General features: G+C 41.3%; 1 protein-coding gene across 6 annotated transcripts in view; it reads right to left on the reverse strand.

The window, feature by feature from the left end:
• The window catches only part of rps6ka1 (ribosomal protein S6 kinase a, polypeptide 1), a 94,117-nt gene that overhangs the window by 14,611 nt on the left and 57,373 nt on the right, over positions 1–22,133 (reverse strand). The window contains exons 1-6 of one of the 6 annotated variants that reach the window (XM_053632751.1): positions 21,719–21,848; positions 19,060–19,113; positions 7,852–7,968; positions 6,066–6,147; positions 1,271–1,351; positions 218–297 (exon numbers count right to left, since the gene is read on the reverse strand). In XM_053632751.1, coding sequence (XP_053488726.1) covers positions 218–297; positions 1,271–1,351; positions 6,066–6,147; positions 7,852–7,968; positions 19,060–19,113; positions 21,719–21,760 — 456 coding nt within the window. In that variant the 5' untranslated portion in view covers positions 21,761–21,848. Of the gene's footprint in view, positions 1–217; positions 298–1,270; positions 1,352–6,065; positions 6,148–7,851; positions 7,969–15,081; positions 16,120–19,059; positions 21,849–22,133 lie in introns of those variants that run through there. The other 5 variants (XM_053632748.1, XM_053632749.1, XM_053632747.1 and 2 more) reach the window with 5 other exon arrangements.

A 22,133-nucleotide genomic window follows, 5' to 3' on the forward strand; every position in this document is an offset into this window, starting at 1 on the left:
TTTGGAAATTGTTTGGAAAAGGAGGAACCAGACTCGTGGAGGTCCACATTTATTTCTGAGGTCTTGACCGAGTTGATTGGATTTTTCAGTGGTATCAAGGGCATAAAAGGACTGGCTCTAAAGGTAGTCCCTTTTACAGGCACAGTTGTATGCCCAATTAACTCCTAATTATGCCATTGAGAGAAATAAGTGATAGAGAGAGAGAGACAGACAATACCTCTTTTGACAGTCTGGTGAAGAGATCACCTCCCCGCAGAAAATCCAGAATCAAATACAGCTTCCCCTCCGTCTGAAAGGCTACACACACACACACACACAATCAGATTATGCTAAAAACACAAGGCCTTTTCTCATCATTGTATCGGTGTCCATTACTGTAAGCATTTAGTTATGCATCCATCCATCCACCTCGGAGGATCATTCCTCCAGGCTTCCTTTAATCTCTCCATTTCCTCTATACAATTACTCATCTAACTGTCCATCTTTCCATCTGTCTATATATCCATGTAACCATCCAGCTTTCCCTTCACCCATGCATCCAATTATCTGACAATTTATTCACACATCAATCTAACAATCCATCCATCCATCTATCCATTCATCCATCCATAAATACTCCCATCCTTCCACCCATTCAACAAGTATTCTGATCCTTCTATCCTTCCTTCAATCCATCCATCCAACAATCCACTCACCCACCCAATCAACAATCCTTCAATCCAACCAACAATCCTTCAGTCCTTCCACCTATCCATCCACCCACCCACCCACCCACCCATTCAACAATTATTCTGATCCTTCCATCCATTCAACAATCCATCCATCCATCCATCCAACAATCCTTATATCAGTCCTTCCACCGATCCATCCATCCAACAATCAAATCATCTATCCATCCAAGAGTCCATCCACCCACCCATTCAATCAACAATCCTTCCATCCATCCACTCATCTATCCAAAAACCGATAAATCCATCCAATAATTAATTTAATCCAACAAATCCACCCATTCATCCATCCATTCTTGTATCTAAAACGAACACTAAAAGAAATAATTCATTCACAAAAGCAATTACATTTCTGAGTTCATTATTAGAGTGTAGCAAAACCAAGTCCAACCCTGCAGAGACAAAGCAACCTCCCTCCAAACCCACATTCAGATGAAACAGGGATAAAACATGGTATGGAGAGAGAGAGAGAGAGAGAGAGAGAGAGAGAGAGAGAATAATGACATCATTCTTCCAAATAATGGGAGCAAGCTTTGACTCACCATAGTGCAGTTTGACTACAAATGGATGGTTGACCTCTGCGAGGATGTTTCGCTCCATTTTAGTCCGGACCCGATCACGCACTTTTAGAAGAAAAAGACAGAAAGATGGAAAAAGAAGTCAAAAAAAATCATATGACTGAGTAGCAGGTAATATATGGACAACCAAGACGAAGCAGTGTTCATCTCAGAAACAGACTTCAACAATACGACTTTATCAAAACCTCTTAAAAGACAAGGAAAATATATCCAGTCTGTGTCGAAACATTTGGTCTGGCTGTGTATTCGTAATCAGTTGTGTCATACGTGATCTTCTCTCTGTACTACTAGCTGTGTGGAACATTCAACATCATTTGTCTCAGTGTCTCACAAACCGTGAAGGAAAATAAAACTGGAAAACGAATCAAACGTCGCGAGTAGCACTTGTAAAAAGAACAAAATGAAGTGTTATTTTTCTGGAGATGAGAAATGTAGAGCAGGCGGCGGAGTTCGAGACAGTGAGTCATATGTGGATCAGGATTCGTGTCAGCCACATGAATCAGAGAGCTAGCACTGACGTTACAGATTTGATTTTGCATGGCTGAGGGACTTCCCCTGATATTTGAACTTGTGGTGTCAGGAGACAGGTGTAAATGTATCTGACCACAACCTGTATGTCAAAGGTACACGGGTAACACATGACATATTTAATATGTTCGTTGACGAGCACAAACCAAAGCATTCACTTCAGCATTAATACACCATCAGTAACATTAGGAAGAGTAACGAACACACCGGTATTACCTGATGATTTCAATAAACCAAATATTCAACACTGTATTAACCAATCACCGAGTAAAATAAACCCACGATGACCGCAAACATCACCTTAATGAATGTTAAAGGGGAAAAATCGTGAACCGAGGCTGAAGGTTTAATATTTAAACCTGGAGTTCAGTACGTTATCAACGTGTTGCTGGTGAATTTAGCTAATCTACATGGATTTGTTTTACTCACTGATCAAATAGATACGCAATATTTTGTTTAAAATGTGTGTTAACTAGGTCACTTTAACATACAGTGCCCTCCGGTAATATCGGCACCCTTGGTAAATATGAACAAAGGAGGCTGTGAAAAATTATTTGTTTAACCTTTTGATAAAAAAAAAAAAAAAAAAAAAAAAATTGACAAAAAATGATCTGCTCTCATGGATATCAAACAACTGCAAACACAACAGGTTTATCAGAAAAATATCTTTGTTAAATATAGGTGTGCAACAATTATTTTCACCCTTTTAGTCAATACTTTGTGCTAGCTCCCTTTGTAAAGATAACAGCTCTGAGTCTTGTCCTGTAATGCCTGATGAGGTTGGAGAATACATGGCAAGGGATCTGAGACCGTTCCTCCATACAGAATCTCTCCCGATCCACGCTGGTGGACTCTCCTCTTCAGTTCACCCCACAGGTTTTCTATGGGGTTCAGGTCAGGGAACTGGGATGGCCATGGCAGGTCCTTGATTTTGTGGTCAGTAAACCATAGATTACTGGTTACATAGATATACGTGTGTTGATTTTGATGTTTTGGATCATCGTCCTGCTGGAAGATCCAACCACGGCCCATTTTAAGCTTTCTGGCAGAGGGAGTCAGGTTTTCAGTTAATATCTTTTGATAATTCATAGATAAATAAATGAAGCCATGTATCCTAACAAAATGTCCAGGTCCTCTGGCAGAAAAACAGTCCCAAAACGTTAAAGCGCCTCCACCATATTTAACTGTGGACATGAGGTACTTTTCCATATGGCTACCTCTCTGTGTGCGCCAAAACCACCTGACCATAGAACCCGATCCCATTTGAAGTTCCAGTAGTGTCTGGCAAACTGAAGACGCTCGAGTTTGTTTTTGGATGAGAGTAGAGGCTTTTTTCTTGAAACCCTTCCAAACAACTTGTGGTGATGTAGGTGACTTCAGATTGTAGTTTTGGAGACCTTCTGACCCCAAGACACAACTGACTTCTGCAATTCTCCAGCTGTGATCCTTGGAGATTTTTTGTCCACTCGAACCGTCCTCTTCACGGTGCGCTGAGACGATATAGACACACGTCCAATTCCAGGTTGATTCATAACATTTCCACTTGACTGGAACTTCTTAATTATTGCCCTGATGGTGGAAACGGCATTTTCAATACTTCTGCTGTTTTCTTATAGACACTTCCCATTTTATGAACCTCAACAACCTTTTGTCACACATCACAGCTATATATTCCTTGTTCTTACCCATTGTGAAGAAAGACTAAGGGAATTTGGCCTATATATTACCTCATATTTATACCCCTGTGAAACAGGAAGTCATGGTTGGACAATTTCCTGTTCTGTTTTCGTTTTTAACACTGCTTTTGTTAAACATGATCTTAACATGAGTTTCACAGGAAGATAATCTAAGCAATTAAAAAACAAACAAACAAACAAATAAATAAAGGAAACCGCAATGTCCGCACTGTTTTGGTGAAATATATTTCTAGTTTCCTAAAGTTGAAATGTATCTTTCTTGGCTGTCTACCAGAATTCAGCCAGTCACATCGAGCGGGTTTTTCCAGACCGCCGTACATTTATCAGAAAAACAACTTTTCTACTAGCACTGCTATCTGCCTAACATACAGCCCAGTGAAGCCATTTCGTCCCCCCGATACCGTTTCAGCGCTCATTCTGAGTAACAGTAATGCCGTCAATGTACAGAGTGAACCCTGTAAGAGGGGAAGTTATTACGGCTTGAAAAAAAAAAAAAAGAGAATGCTTTATATGTGCTGAAACTCATGAAAGGATTCAATGAATCATGAAAGGATTTGAAACGAGATCTAGTTTTCAGTCGTGTGTGCAGGACCTGAGACGAACACTAGACAAGTCATCTAATGGATGCAGACCGAGACAGAGCTGCTAGCGAAAACATTCAGAACTGCTGCTGTAACTCTCTCATGCCTAATATATGAATGTGCATCACTCTGTGACCATATTTCCCTCTCACGGGGCTTGTAAGCTGTCACTCGTATTAGTACATGCTAAATCAAGGTGCAACAAGAAAAGAAAAGAAAAGAGATGCACACACGAGGTATTGTTTTTGTATTTGTTTTAGCAAAGTGGTAAAAAGAAAACCAAACTAGTCCCTCCAGTTTATTTGAGTCGGCTAGGAGTGTATTTTAATGACTGTAATAGCATGTAGAAATAGGAATATTTACATATTTGAAGACAATGAATTCTACATTTGAGGACTTAGTAGGTTTTGGTAGGTTTTAACATTAAAAGAAAAACATTTTAGCTAGCTTGATACAACATTTTAGCTAGCTTGATACAATTTTAGCTAGCTTGATGCAACATTTTAGCTAGCTTGATACAACATTTTAGCTAGCTTGATACAATTTTAGCTAGCTTGATGCAACATTTTAGCTAGCTTGATACAACATTTTAGCTAGCTTGATACAACATTTTAGCTAGCTTGATACATTCGCCTGGCAGAATCTGCAAAATGCTAATGAAATTATTATTTTATATATATATATATATATATATATATATATATATATATATATATATATATATATATATATATATATATATATATTTAAAGAAGACGGCTCACAAGAATTCTGTTTAGTTTTTTTTAAATGTAGTAAATCATCTGTTATGTGAAACAGTTTATTCAGGGCAGTACTAAATAAACTAAATGCAATTTTTATAATCCCTCTTATTTAAAAAAAAATTATTAAAAAAAAAAAAAGGACATTGTACACTGAAGACAGCAACTGTATTGTTTTTAAATGACATACTAAATGTCTATTTAATTCCAAACGAATGGAACGTGTCCTACATTTTATACTGCGTGTAATTAGATAACCGTCAGACTCTTACTGGAGTCGCTCTTGTTCAGTAGCTGAATCACATGAGATATTCAATGGGGCATATCATAAATAAACAGATAAACAAGCAAACAAACAAAGTGCACGAAGTAAATGAGGACGTGCAAGAAATGGAAAATTGAGCCAGGTGTAAATATAAGTGACAAAAAAATAGAACGATAAAAGTCTACGATAGAATGAAGACACGGCATTTTGTTCGTTTGTTTCTCCCGAACACAGCAATGATGTACCCACCTGCTGCGGTTTCTGTGATATGAACCAACTGTAGCATTAAAATGAATTATTAATTGAAAGCAGAAAATGTTCTAAGTCACTGGAGGTTAAATGGCCGTGTGTGTGTGTGTGTGTGTGTGTGTGTGTGTGTGTGTGTGTGGTTGAGGGCAGAGCTGCAGCTGCATCTGAACCACAACGCCGAGTGCAACGAGCAAGAAAGCGGGAACGAGTGAAAGAACGAACTCGCAAAACAGCAGAGAGAGGAAAAGAACAAATTAATGAAAACAAAAAGGAGAAAAGAGACAAAGTAGAATGAGGTTAAGGAGGTTCAATGCTGACGGCAGAGACCAAAACCACACACACACACACACACACACACACACACACACACACACACACACACAATAATGGGGTTAACCACTACTTGGCATCCTCTAAGTAAACAACTTGAAGATGTTAATGCAAGGATGTTCAGTGAGCTGCATAACTGCAGAGTTTTTTTTTGTGTGTGTGTGTGTGTGCGCGCGTGTGTGTGTGTGTGTGTGTGTGTGTGTGTAAGGAAGAGTCAGTGTATGCAGTGTGGGAAAATGCATATGCATAGCCACTGGCATGTTTGCAGATGGGGTGGTATCAGAAACAAAAACAGCATGTGCACAAGTGTGTGTGTGTGTGTGTGTGTGTGTGTGTGTGTGTGTGTACCTTTAAGTGTGGCCTTCTTGAGAACTTTCATGGCGTAGAGCTGATTGTTGTCAGGAGGCGTCACCTTCCGCACCAGAAACACCTGAAATAATACAATAACGGTTTTCACCTCCTTGTGACCGTTTGCTCTAGAAAGCGACAGCATCTTCACTCTCTCTCCTTCAGGTCAGGATCAACATCCTAATATTTATGGCTCACTGATATTTAAAAGAATGATTTACAGTTATACAAATTTGAATTCATCTTTTAATAGGTTTGTGCAAAAAAAAAAAAAAAAAAAAAAAAAAAAAAAAAGTGTCCTGATTATTTATTTTGATCTATAATCTATCCTATATGTTTACCTAGCACAGCTGGCACAGCTGGCACAGTTAAGCTTCCTCAATCACAAAGTTTCACACGCACAACACATACAAGTGTGCGTTCTGCGCATGAGTGTCTTCGTGTACATGAGTGTGTCGTTTGTTTGTTTGTTCCAGTTTACATGCGCATGCGTGCACCTGATGCTTAGATTTGACATCCACTTATCAAAAGGATCAGCTGATCAAAACCAGACGAATGACGATTGGATAAAGGAGTGGAACCTGATGTGCTCTTCTGCTCTTGGAGCTCATCCACCTCAAGTTCTGGAGTGCCGTACATCCAGAGATGTCTTTCTGTTAATCTTCTGATCCATCTCATCGCCGAGGTGTTTCCACCCACAGATCTGCTGCTCGCTGGGCGTTTTTGTTTTTGCAGCATTGTAGAGTGTGTGTGTGAGAAAATACCTAGAGATCAGCAGTTTCTGAAATACTCAAAGCAGAACATCTGGCGCTAACAGCCACGCCGCAGGCGAACAGATGTTTGATGTGAACACTAACTGAAGCTCTTGACCGGTATCTGCATGACTGTGGCTCAGGTGGTAGAGCGGGTTGTCGGTTCGATTCCCGGCCCACGTGACTCCACATACCGAAGTGTCCTTGGGCAAGACACTGAACCCCAAGTTGCTCCCGATGGCAAGTTAGCATCTTGCATGGCAGCTCTGCTACCACTGGTGTGTGTGAGTGAGTGTGAGTGTGAATGGGTGAATGAGAACCAGTGTAAAGCGCTTTGGATAAAAGCGCTATATAAGTGCAGACCATTTACAATCTATGCATTGTGCTGCTGATATGTGATTGGCTGACTGGATAACTGCATGATAACTGAATGAGGAATTGTATAGGTGTTCCTAAAGAAGTGCTTTGGAACAGTTTCTATTGTTAAAAGCTATGCATAGAAATAAAACAGAATTGAGTAAGGCTGGGCGATATGACAAAAAAAAAAAAATCATTCATATCAAGAGACTTGAGGACGTTTCTACGATACACGATGCGCATCATGATATATAATGTAGCTAACAATCTGTCTGCAAAACAGGAGCAAAATAAACAAAAAAAACCCATTCAACTGAGTTTGACGATACTTTTCTTTAATGCCTACAAAGACAAAGAAGATTAAGTAAAAATAAATAAATAAATAAAATGCAGTACCATTTAATTAGTAATGATTAAAAACGTTTAAAAAAAAAAACAAAAATCACCATACCAACGATATCTCAGAAAAGTGTATCGCGTAATAATTTATCACAATATCGATATACATCGCCCAGCCCTACAGTTGAGTTCAATATAAGCATTAAGCATACAGCTGCAGCTATTATAAGGTCATAGTTCAATAGCAAAGGTTACGATTAGGATTACTTTCATGTGAGAAGTGTGGGTGTCTGACAAAGAGAGAGAGACGGATCTTTGGCATGCGCGTGTCTGCTCACCTTCCCGAAGGAGCCCTGTCCAAGCACCTTGAGCAGCTCGAACTGTGAGGGGTCCGCCTTCTCCGCCCCTTCCTTGACCACATGCGTGATGTTGATCTCTTTGATGACATCATCTTCCTGCGACAGGAGAGCAGAAATACAGTATGCATCAGCATGCGGGACACTGCCAAGCTCATTAACACACCACAAAGCCAGAGTAAAGGAAAAGTGTGCTCGACACCCGCCCGCTCTCTCGACCGTACATCACCACGTTACATTCGGGTTATTCGGGTGCACACTAAAGTTCATTAGTCAATATCAGAGCTCCAGCTTGCACGGGTTAAGTAGGTCAGGTACAACAACACTGGAATGATTTTTTTCATTTACGCCCACGCAAAGCACAAACACTTCAACGTTTTATACAGGTCACGTTCACCTACACGGTCCACACGGCTAATTCAGTATCCGAACTCATCCTCTCTCCATCTTGGTGAAGCACTACCGATGTTTATTCTACAGTGCTGTGCTTTCTTCAGTTTTTGTGTAGATCTCGTACTAAGTTGTTTCAGAAATTAAAACTAAATCGAAGATGAAACAAAGGCAACCTGAGTAAATGATAATGTTATGTACTAAAGCAAAAATGTTATCCAATACCAACTGGGCCTGTGTGAAAATGTAGTTGCACCCGTAGTTACTAATTCCCCAAATCTATGAAACTGCATTCATAATGTGGTTCAGCTGGACTAGATACAACCAGGTCTGATTACTACTAACCCTGTTCAATCAAATCAACACTTAAATAGAACTTTTAAAGCAGCATGATGTTGGTTAAAAGGTCTTACCCAGTAACACACTATGGCAAAGATGAAAGAAATTCCAGAAATGATGAAGAAGAAGGGGATTGTAATACATCAGTCTGGGAAGGGTTACAAAGCTATTTCAAAGGATCTGGGACTCTGAAGGACCACAGTGAGAGCCGTTATCTCCAAATCTCACAGTAATGAACCTTCCCAGAAGTGGTTGACCTTCCAAAATTCCTCCAAGAGCACCTCCAGGAGGTCATAATAGAGCCAAGGACAACATCAAAGGACCTACAGGCCTCTCTTGAATCAATAAAGGTCACTGTTCATGACTCCACTATCAGAAAGACACTGGGGGAAAATGGCCTCCACGGAAGAGTGGTGAGGTGAAAACCACTGCTGACCCAGAAGAACATTAAGGCTCGTCTGAATTTTGCCAAAACACACCTTGATGATCCTCAAAGCTTTTGGGAGAATGTTCTGTGGACTGATGAGTTGAAAGTGGAACTGTTTGGAAGACAGGAGTCCCGTTACATCTGGCGTAAACCAAACACAGAATTCCACAAAAGGAACATTGACATATGGTCAAGCATGGTGGTGGGAGTGTGATGGTGTGGGGATGCTTTGCTGCTTCAGGTTCTGGGCAACTTGCAGTAATTGAGGGAAACATGAATTCTGCTCTCTACCAGAAAATCCTAAAGGAGAATGTCCGGTCTTCAGTCCGTCAGTTGAAACTCGAGCGCAACTGGATTATGCAGCAAGACAATCATCCAAAGCATATGAGTAAATCCACCTCTGAATGGTTCCAAAAAGGCTAAATGAAAGTGGCCTAGTCAAAATCCTGACCAACCAATAGAAATGCTGTGGCAGGACAATACACGGGCAGTTCGTGCCTCCAGTACGGCGGAACTAAAGCAGTTCTGTAAAGAAGAGTGGGCCAAAACAAATCTCCAGTTATCGGAAGCGTTTGGTTGCAGTTATTGCTGCTAAAGTTGGCACAAACAGATTTTACCTTTAAGGGGGCAGTTCATTTTTCACATGGGAGAAAGGTGTTTAGATACATTTTTTGCTTTTATTAAATAAATAAATAAATATAGTAAAAACTCTGTTCACTCAGGTTGAATCTGTTTTACGTTGTTTATTTCGTACAACATAAAACCTGAAGATCTAAAACTATTTAATACGAGATAGTCACAAAAACTAAAACTTTCACAGCACTGTAACACAACTGAGAACATTTCTTGTCATTGCGTTTTTTTTTGTGTTTTTTTTTTTTTTGGAAGAATGGCATCGTTGTGAACAGTAAAAGTTGTTCCTATATCTGACATCTTTTCTAACGGTCTATAAAATAACCAATAAGACTCTCGTATAAACACACACGAGCGTTTTGCATTGGACTGCAGTTTTCCCAAACGCATCTTCACAGCCACATACTACACGTGCCGATACCATTGCTTAAACTGTCATTTTTTTATTGAATCATATTCGACAGGATATCTGTATTAGTAAGGAAAAAAGTGTGGCCTTTAAGAGCTCTAGACTCCATCTTCCTGTCACTGATAAAGGTCTTTGGAGCTCAACAACAACAACAACAAAAAACACTGACTCCTTTCCACGCCATACGCTAGCTCCTAATACTGGCCTTCTGATGGTGATAATAAGGTTGATTATAATTTGTGGGTGGAAATGCTGATCGTGATGGAGACTCCTATGGAGCCATATCCAGTAATTAGTGTATGTTTTGAGTTTGCGTGTGTAAAAGGATGTGTTTGGAGATGCATAGCTTGTCCAGACAGCTTGTTTCTCTACACACTTTTCTTCCTTTTTGCTTTATTTGTTTAATAATTTGTTTTGCCATCGACGATCAACAAATTGCTTCTAATAACCTTGCGTGACTGGTTAAATGTATCAACGAATGGAAACGGAGATGGCGTGAGGCTCGCCATACCTTCAGTTTGATTCCCTGCCTTGCTCCGTGAACCCAGAACAGCTCATTTCTCTACATTAAATAATGTAACGATGTCTATGGATGTCGTTGATGGATCCATAGTGACTTGAGACTCTCCGTAGTGGCATCAAAGCATCTATCAACATAGATCAAATCAAAATAATAATAATAATAATAATAATAATAAAAAAAGGCACCCAGCTGTGTTTTATACACTGTACGTTAGATCTCACAAATCAACAAAGAGCAGAGGAACCACACCTCACAGAACAGTTATGGGAAACAAAACCCACCACCAGTTTACTGATATTAAAACCACAGCAGGAACTCGCAGCTGAAAATACATCACTCTGAACTGAAGAAATCTCACATACGCTAATGAACACAGTGAAGCATGAGAGTTCAGGTCTATACACGGCCAAACATTACTCCGGGTAGTCATCCATAGACATCGGATAGAAAAATCTCATCTGATACACTCAACAATATCGGTGTTAATACTGTTAACGAGAGAGAGAGAGAGAGACACACACAGACAGAGAGAGCGAGAGAAGAGAGAGACACACACAGAAAGAGAGAGCGAGAGAAGAGACAGACAGTGAGAGAGAGACACAGACACACACACACACAGACACAGAGAGAGAGACACAGAGAGAGTGAGAGAAGAGACAGAAGAGAGAGACAAAGAGAAGAGAAAGAGAGAGAAAAACATGAATTAGTTAGGAGAATTAAGAGAATATTAGTTCATACTAATAAAATAAAGGAAAAGCAGCGCATTCCTAGAAGACACCACGGCCCTGCACTCGTTTTCAGTTGCTTCAACAACGTTCACGGAGATGAAATCGGTGCAAACAGAAAAATAACGAATCGCTGCAGAGTCAAATGTGCGCGCTTCACATCCTCCCCTTCAGTGAACTGTATTTGTATTCAGGATGACTGCTGCTGGGGGGCTCTTGTATCGCCATAGAAACAGAACCAATGGATTGTAAAAGAATTGTAAATTATTTACAGAATTGTAAAATAAGGACAGAGTTGGATGCGAGTGGATCTGCTTAAAGATAGACAGATAGACAGAGATAGATAGATAAATAGACAGATGGACAATTCTAAAATATACACTGGGGTAATCATAAGGGTATACACACACGCACGTCACCTGAGTAAAGGAACAGTGACAGTAGTGGTATAAACCGCAGAAAAGGAGGAGAGTAAAGATGACTAGAGAGATGACTCGAGTCTCGAGAGAGTGAAGAAGCCTTAAATATCCAAAGAGGAATCTTTTTCCTAAAAGGGTTTTTAAAAGAAACCCCCCCCCCCCACACACACACACAACCTCCAGCCCATAATTCCCATGGAATTCTACGGGAAGTTGCCGGAAAGTGGTTTGGAAAGCGCAGCCGTCCGGGTGGAGAGCTTTCAAAAGTTAAAAGTTTGAAAGTTCAGCTTCTCTGAAAAACCTCCAAATGATTTCATGCTTTAACAACCGCCCCCCCCCCCCAACCAACCAGATCAGAGCACAGAGCAAAAAATCCAACATGGAGTGCTAGTGTAGAAATGAGTGTTCCTCTCCAAAGTGAAAGAGAAGACCTCCTTGTTTGCCACGGCCAAGATGACATGACTGAACCTTCATTCACGTGTCTGCAGTAAGCACTGCATTCTGCTCAGGGTTGCTGTGGATCTGGAGCCTTTTCCAGGGATGCTGGGCACAAAGCAAGGCAAGAACACATCCCCGGCTCTGAAGACCATCCCCCGAGCTCAGGATCGAACCTGAACCCTGGACATGGTGAGTCACTAACACTACCGCCTGGAACACCATGTCACACACACAACCATCCATCCATCCATCTTCTATACCGCTTTATCCTTTTCAGGGTCACGGGGAAACCTGGAGCCTATCCCAGGGAACATCGGGCACAAGCCGGGGTACACCCTGGACAGGGTGCCAATCCATCGTGCACAATCACACACACACTCACACACCCATTCATACACTACGGACACTTTGGACACGCCAATCAGCCTACCATGCGTGTCTTTGGACTGGTGGAGGAAACCGGAGCACCCGGAGGAAACCCCCACAGCACGGGGAGAACATGCAAACTCCGTGCACACAGAGCAGCGGTGGGAATCGAACCATATCATCTCTTATTTATAATCCTTCATCTCATCTACCACGCAGGATTTATTTTTAAATACAAAAACACAAAACAGCTTCGTTTAAAAAAAAAAAAAAAAAAAAAAAAAAAAAAAAAAAAGTAATGTGTAGTCACAGTGGTTGATTCACTTAAGCTCTATGTGCTTTACACACTGCAATATTTAACACACACGCTAGCGTTATCATGAGCACTTAAATAAAACCAGTTTCTAGTTATTTAGTTTGCTAAGAAAACAGCTCTATTTACAACGTTTAAATGCTTAGTGGTGTAATCTAAGCTAATAAGAATAATAATAATAAGAAGAAGAATAAGCAGCAGGTCAGATTCGATAAATCACAACAAGGTAGACCGCTAGACCCCCCCCCAAAAAAAGTTAGTGAACCCCATATTTGATCATTTTTGTTTAAAATATGACTACAGGAACTGGTACAGGTGAACTGAGTGTTAAATGTTTATTAAAATGATGAAATGCTATGACTTTATTTAATTAAAACAATGTAGATCTAATCTAATCAGAACAGGCCAAAAATCCGATTCACGTACTTTTATAAGAAGGCACTTTTAGCACACCACATATTTATTTGACAGTTAATCCAAAGAAAACTATTAGTCGGCTGTGCATTATTTATTATTATTATTATTATTATTATTATTATTATTATTTTAAAATAAGAAGCGATGTCAATAATTAGCGTATTAACGGTACATCTGAGAGTTCAGAAATATACAAATCATGGGATGTTTATTTAATAAAATAAGTTCTAAGACTAACTAAACAGGGCGAGTAAACGAGTACACTGAGTTGACTCGGTTATTCGATAACTGAAAGCGACGACCGAGCTTGCGTTTGTAAAAGTATTCGAGGAATTCGGGGTGATGTCAGAACGAGCGGTGTTCGTCCTTCACTAGCTGAGCTGCGAGTGATCCTCGGGACTAACGTTAGGCCTGGTGTAGTCGAGTGAAGCGCTTCTGATGGCTGTACTGCGTCAGGAGATCAGCAGGATGCTCTGGTGGAGCATCTTCTAATTGAAGGGCGTGCTCGGAGCTTCTCGTCCTGGTGAAGACGCAGGATACTGCAGGAGGCCGCTGAGCGACTGAGTAAACACACGTCACGTGCACATACAGGATCAGATCCTTATGATGGCGTACCATGACAAGTTCCTGAACACGACGCGTCGTGCACCTGACTCAGAAATCACCGAGCCAGGTGCACGGAGATGCAGTACGCACTACTACCATCATACTGCGGATTTTTTCCCCCCTCAAAATCCGTGATTTTTGTGCATTTTTTTCCCCCGCAGAAACCGACTCGAATGGGCGAAATCGCACTCGCGTGAAATCGTCTTTCGCGGTGATGTTTGTTGGTAAACGAGACCTTTTAGCCGTACTCATGTTCGATGTGCGTGAATCGAAGTGGGCTTTGACGGAATGCGCGTTGTGATGAGTTTTGGCCCGAATCTGCAGAAAACGGAGCGTAACTTCGAAAAAAAATGGCGAGCTCCTCCGAATATTGCGGCGTTTGCTCGAGTTTGTGTTCGTTTCTGCGATCGCAAAATCGCAAAAATCCTGGAGGGATGCGTTTATAATGAAAACACTGCTCGCTGAATCAGACGCAGCCAGACCTAGTACTGTCAATACCATACTAACATCATATAATAATAATAATAATAATAATAATAATAATATAGGATTGTAACAGGTTGGATGTTTATCGCAATTTGAAAATGTGCGTCTCTGTGTATGTGTGTGTGTGTGTGTGTGTGTGTGTGTGTGCACGAATATGTCACAGTCATTGAAACAGCTGACAGCTCATCAGTTAACTGTCAGCTAAAAGTCTGACCAAAGCCTCACATCACATGTCGCCTCAACCACAGTTTCCAAACACTGCTGACAGAACACACAAACACACGCACACAGGCAAGCTGTCAAAGCATAACACGGCAAACTCTCAAAGTTCACACGGTCTACATTACACCGAGAAGAAAGAAAAATAACTCCTGGTGTTTAAACGAAAAGTCTGAGATCATAAAAACAGCTGAACACACAAGCGCCTGGAGAGGATTTCTATAGCTTTTAGAGCTCATTACACACATGCAAGACTTTTTTTGTGGTTTTTTTTTTTTGTTTGTTTTTAAATAAAAGGAACCACCTACGAGCATCTGCATACAGAGTTTCCTCTAGTCAATTCATTTCAATGAACTTCGGGTTAAAAAGTCATGCTGCTTTGTCACAAGTCAGCTTTAAAGAGGAAGCCGTGGGCAAACTTGGCCTTAAAAGCTCCGCAGTAGGGCATTAAAACGCCGGTGTGTGTGTGTGTGTGTGTGTGTGTGTGTGTGTGTGTACTGACCGTCCACTGGCTCTGCTCCCATTCAGAGGCTGCGCTTGACTCTATCGAGCTTTTGATGCTGCTAGTTTCGGTTCTCGGACACGCGGCGTTTGCGACCGTCGCTAGCGCTTTATTCTGATGCTTTTTGAACAGGTACAGAGTCAGGAGCTGCCTCAGTCCGAACTTGTTTTTCTTTTTTTTCTCCTCCATCTCGTCATCTCTCTGCTAGCCTGGGCATCTCTCCATCGCCTCGATCTGCCCGCTGTAATGCCATCTGAGCGCCAGCCTGACCTAAGGGTGCTTGTGTGCGTATGGGTGTGTGTGACAAGAGGGTTTATGTATGAGTATGCATGTGAGCCAAAAGTGAAAGATATGAGCGGAAGTGGAACAGGAAGGAAGACAGTCAGAGAGAGAGAGAGAGACAGAGAGAGAGAAAAAACAGAAGACAGAGAGAAATAATAATAATAATAATAATAATAATAATAAATAAAAAAAACACACAAGAAAGAGACGAGTGAAAGAGACGACACCGCTTAAACCCACAAACTTGGCTGTGTCCCAAATGCAGTGAGGCTGATGAAGGTGAAGGTGAAATAAATCTATCCCGTAAGCTTAGCTTTTTGTCCAGTATATAAGTGCGCACTACACCTTCTTGCCAACAAGATCCTGCACTCGTGCACACACACACACAGATCACTGTAGGCTTGATCAGGTTTAAACATCTCTTATTCTCATAAGCATCATTTTGATCTGAAAGTCGCTGAGTTTTGATTCCATTTCAACCAGGGTTTAAATCTACACCGGCTTTTTAAACACGTTCACGAAATCCCACAACGACGGTCGCTCGCAGACATTCGAAATGCATCTACTACACGTCTCACGTCGCCTACACGGTGTCTTCACTCAGAGCTGATAAAATCAATCTGACGTTACGGTGACCTCTACAGCCGGTACTGAGCCTCCCTCATGTGTGCTAGAATAGCATTACAGTTTGTAGTTTCGATTATACCCGACTCTTCTCGGGAAAAGAAATCTGACCGACATCGTCCTGTGTTCCGTCTAATTCGTCATAGAGGAGAAATTCTTCTTCTTCTTCTTATTATTATGCTGTTCTCTACAGATAGTGTGTAGTTCCCTAGTGCGCTGTGCAGAAAGACGACCAGGAGAACACGGAGGGCTAAACGGACAGGTGGGACTCCGAGGAAATCTCGTTATACGGTATACGTCCCTTACTGACCTGCTGACGGCCCGACAGCAGCACGACACGGTTCGCTACAAACTACACTCCACACATACAGCTATACACCTCAGATCAACAGGACGTTTCTTTTTAATACCTGCATATAACATCGGATATTCTTTTTTAAGATCACTTAAAATCTCTATCCTGTGTTTATATATTTCTGTAAAGCTGCTTTGAGACCATGGCCATTGTTAAAAGCGCTATACAGATCTAATTGAATTGAATTGAATTGAAAAATGAATATAACGTAAGCCTAGAAAATTCCGTAGCTGCTCTCTGGAACATTTCCAATCTTATCAAACAAACTCCGAGTAAAACTTCACACACCGGGTTTGGGTGAATTAACGGACGAGAACATGACGGAACACAACGGGTTTATTTTGGAAAAGAAAGAATCATTCAGTCTGTACAGGATCTTCTGGAGGTTATTTATTTATTTTTTTGTGATTGCTGCACTGCGGCCAAAACGCAACAGTTTTGCTTCGGCTTTTTTTTTCCAGAATTTGCAGTGCGACCTGCAGGGTATTTATGGTGCTTTTTTTGGTGGAGAACTATTCGAACTGGTGAAATCGCAATTGCACGGAATAGCTTCGCGGTGATGTTTGTTGGTAAATGAGACCTTTCAGCTATACTCATGTTCGACGTACGTGAAACGGAGGCGATTTTGGTCGAATGCGCGTTTTGATGATGTCACATGACGCGTCTCGGCCCAAATCCGCTGAAAATGTGCTCCGGATATTGCGGAGTTTCCTTGGTTTTGCGCTCGTTTCTGCAAACTCCCGAATCATTTTGTCATTGTAGAAGACGAAAGATGCAAGGTTTTAGTCGATGTGCAAGAAAAGAAGCTGTTCCATCACTGTGGCCTGAAAGTGTGAGTTTTTTAACCGCACAATGACGCTCAGTGACGTTTATTTCGAGGGATCATTGGTTAACGCTTTGAGCTACTGATCAGAAGGTTATGAGTTCAAGCCTCGACGTTACCGTCCGATAAGAACAAGCCCACCATCCAGTACAAGTCTGTAGGATTTGTTCTATACATAATGTAACTGTTTTTTCTTTTAAAAAAAAAAAAAAAAAAAGGTTGCCATAGTGACGTAAAGTTCCGTTGGGTGAACAGAGACCTGCCGAACTAAAAGGGGGCAGAGCTGACCCGATACAACCAAAAAGCTTTTAACCCTAAACGGGCGGTCACACTGTACTTTTTTGGGACTTCCATACACATGCATGCGAATGCTGGAGACCGGAAACACAAGCGTCACGCGAACAAGTTTTGCATTTCGCTGTGATCCAAAGTGCAAGTTTGGTGAACTCTGACGTGCGAATTTGTATCACGTGAAGACGTGCGATTAATAGAAGATAGACACGTCACGGCGTGACTGCTGCGGAAAATCCAAGATGGAGGAAGCAGCGATTATAGCGGTGTGCCCACCAACCCGTTTTATACCATTTTATACAACACAGCTTTAAAGGATTGTAAAATCGCCGTGAAAAGCGAAGCTGCCTGGACTGCGGTGTTACAGATGATATATTTTAACTATGGCGTGTCACGTTATATCCGGTTGCCGCCCATATTCGCAGCGGTCCCCGAATGCTGAAAGTCTAGCGTGACCGGCCGCTTAACCGCTAACCCTGACCCACATGCTGTGCGACATGAAGCTTGTCTGTCTGTGATTTAACACCATGCAAGTTTTTTTTTCTTCGTTAAAAATTCTAAAACTAAATCTGGCCTCACTTCGTTAAAAATCTTTTCATATGAATCAACCAAATGGAAAAAAAAAAAAAAAAAAAAGGGTCCTAGAGGAGTTGAACCCATCACGGTCCATTAAACTATGCCTCGGAGATACCGGACTTTGGTATAAGGGGCATAAAGGAGGATCTTCACCGTTAACAGATACTCCTGAGTGAGTCTGGAGCGGCGTATTCGCCAGCAGGTGTAGATGATACGGTCCCGGCGATTATCCAATAGAAACGACGTCTTCTACCAACAAGGGGGTTGATCCCGTGAAGTTTATTTGTAATACATTGAACCCTATTTCACCGTCAGACTTCAAACCTGTTATAAACTCTTATGTCTTCAAAAATGGCAAACCAATTGGGGAATTTTGAGGTCTGAAGAGGACGCCTCCTTAGCAGCAGCAGCATCTGCTTGCTTGTTCCCTGGAATTCCACAAAGCCCTGATACCCAACAACAACAACAACCAGTTTACAATTGTGTGCCTCCAAAGACCGCAGTCCATTTCAAATTTCTACAAAAGTTCAATTTTAAGGGATGCGACACTCTAGGCACACTTATCCAGACTGAAACACACTGAACCGTCTACACCGGCTGGACTTTTGGCTCGTCTCTGTCGGGGTAGGAGGAGCTAGACGAGGTCCGACTCCACCCCGTAGACTTTTTGTTCTGCAGTGAGCGGTAATTGGTCTGCAGAGATGACGACACGGGTACTAGCCAATCAAAGCACGGAGGATTGGACGACTTGCGAGTGGTGAAAGAGTGGCGTCACCTAGTCCCGATACTTTATGGTGACATTATTCTGTCCATCGCAGTTAAAAAACAATATGGAGTTACAGGACTAAAATAATAATAAAAATAAGAATTATGACAGGACTAGATAACGTCAACGTCTAACGTCAAATACTCATGATGCTGATTTCTAAAACACATTTAAAACAATGAGTCACAGTAAATCGAGCTAAAATGAAAAAAAAAAAGAGCCCTTAAAGCGTACACTTGCAAAGTGTAGGTGTGTTCTTACCTTCCTGTTAACATCGGCAAAGTCCTTCTCCACCCACGTGATGTCACACACTTTCTGGAGGAAGAATTGCACTGTCAGAAAGCATCAGCTACTATATCCCCCCCTACATCCTGCCAGGACTCGTCATTTCACTTTATGACACACGCAAACGTGCAGGAAGACTAACCACTATTGCCTCACCACTTATTTCCTATTTTCGCCCAATAAGACATAAAGAAAAGAGAAACCATTTCGACGTCTGACCTTTTCCTGTGCTCCGTCCTGAATCCATGTCTGTTTAGCTTACGTACTAAAACAATTTTGAGAAACGCCCCAAACTATAGAACAACCCAAATCTGCCAGAGCTGCAACAACTAAATCGATTATGAAACTCGTTGACGATGAACCTCATAATCGATTCGTTCGTCTGCGCGGCACAGGGTACGTTTACTCGTTACGTTACTTCTGTTCCGAAAACACACATCAGAGAGGAAATACTAACGTCGTGCCCCAAATGACGTACCGTGCACTTACACTATGCACTATGTACTCCACGGTCTAGTGTGTGGATTTTAGAAAGGTAATATCGCCTCAAATGGAACACGGTCGATTATGAAAATAATCGTTTGTTGCCGTCCTAAAATCTGCATAAGCCGACCATACCATAAATTACCCGTGATGCATTGTAAGCATATCCAGGCTTGTGCCTGTTTTAAGCTGTGGCTTCATTTACGAAAGCAGCATTGAAATGTGCACGAAAATCAAGCGTGGAGCATTACTCAACTGAAAGTGATCGATTTTACTCAGAAACTAAATGAATTATTCTGAGAACTCTTTCCAACACTAGAGTGTGGCCCTGTTTATATGAACACCATCACGGCGTTCAGCTGCACCATCACCACAACCGAGAAGCGTGACGGAACAGAACTTGCTCAAGGAAGCGCTTCCTGTGTTTCTTCTGTTATTTCGACACCGTCGTCATGTGCGTCCGATTTTGACTGCAACACAGGAACACTCAGGACGTTTAATCCAAGTTAGGCTGTGAGTAAAATGTCAGACATGTACAAACGCTGCTGTTCCAAAACAGCTTAGAAGCTGGAAATCCTTCTCCTCAGCAGTGCGTGCATGCGTGTGTGTGAGATTATTAATAGTTCCTGCTTATGAAACTCACAGTGGTCTGTGCACATAGGGGCACTAATACAAGTATTAAAAAACAAAACAAAACAAACTAACAAAACAACTAAAATTACAACCACTAATCCCTAATCCCTGTAAGAACACTGACCGTTATTAAATCAATCCCCAATTCCTAATATGAAGCGACAAATCCAAAAAAACTATTAAATCCATAACATTTATTGTTACTGAGAAAAAACATGACTAATCCCTAATATCAATAGTGTCTAATCCAAAAACTCTTAATCCCTAAAATATACTGTTACTTAGCTTAACACTAGAATTCCTTAAACATCCCGTTATTCCAAAAAAAACTACCAATCCCCAACATCTACTGTTACTGAAGCAAAACTATTAACCTCCAACATCAACAGCTGCGAATACAAAAACACCATAAATCCCTTATATCTAGCATTACTGGTGTAAACACTACTAATCCCTAACATCTACTGTTACTGAAGCAAAACTATTAACCTGCGAATACAAAAACGACTAACTAACCAAACACTATAAATCCCTTATATCTAGCATGACTGGTGTAAAAACTACTAATCCCGAACGGTAACGGTTGCTAATTCAAAACGTACTAATCCGTAAAACAATACTGCTACTTATCTGAACACTATAAATTACCTAAACAAAACTATCAACCCCGAAGATCTACTGTTACTGTTCATCTCCAACATCAACAGTTGCTAATACAAAAACAAACAATCCATAGCATGTACTGTTACTAATCCAAACACTATAAATCCCTAACATCGAGCAGTACCAGTGCAAAAACTACTAATCCCCAATATCCACAATTACAAAAAACTACTCCTCCCAAAAACCATGGCTTTCCCACCAAATCCACCGTTACTAATTAAAATCCGACTAATCCCCGGCATCCACAGTTAATAACGCGAACGTCCTATCTAACATGCAATATAAAGACACTTTATTTTAAAACTGACCCCATGACAAACCTGAAAAGTCGCGGTTATGCAAATAAAAGTCGGAAACAACCATTATAAATGCAGATGAACATTTCAGCTCCACAGCAGGAGGAAGACACGGTGCTAGAAGTTTTCTAAGAATACTCATCCCCACGTATAATTCAAATAATCACTAAAGCCCATCTCAGAAACATTACACAGAGCTGGATGAGGCGCTCCCCGGGGTGTTAACGCTACGGTGACATGTGTGCTGAAGAGTTTAGGGTCGTCTTATGAGCGACATGAGGTGTGATGAATATTAAACAGGTGCGATCTGCCCAGGTCAAAGAAAATACAGCTACAGGTGCTTCCTGTTCTATATCTGATACACTAGAGCTATGACTCCCCCCCAAACACACACACACACACACACACACACACCCACACCCACACCCACACAGAACAACATTCTGATTCCTACTGTAGCGCAGACATGTAACCACATGTCTAATGATCTCTCTATTCCGTCTCACTCCACTCTTCTTTCCCTCTCTCTGCTAAGTGGATGGATAGAGCGGAGAACTTGCCTGAGGCACGCGCTGTTTGGTACGGAAGATATGCCTCCACATGTCCGAACTCACTGCTGACACAGAGACCAGTGACAAACTCACAGCTCACACACACACACAGGGGAAAAAGGGGAAATGCAAATATAAATGGCTAACACTCTGTGTGTGTGTGTGTGTGTGTGTGTGTGTGTGTGTGTGTGTGTGTGTGTGTCAGAGAGAAGAGAAAGAGGATCGGTGAACGAAGCGGAAAGAAATACCAGAACTTTCTAAGGAAATTTCAACTCATGAGCCGAGTCACCCAGTTACCATGGAACACACACACACACACACATACACACACCTATCTATGTTCATTTTCAATGCATTAGTGTAGTAAATAAATAAACTTAACACCTAACTCAGTAGTAAGTCAACTGTTTGGACCTCACCCACC

This window comes from Ictalurus furcatus, chromosome 9, assembly GCF_023375685.1.
Source record: "Ictalurus furcatus strain D&B chromosome 9, Billie_1.0, whole genome shotgun sequence".
Taxonomy (NCBI): Eukaryota; Metazoa; Chordata; class Actinopteri; order Siluriformes; family Ictaluridae; genus Ictalurus; species Ictalurus furcatus.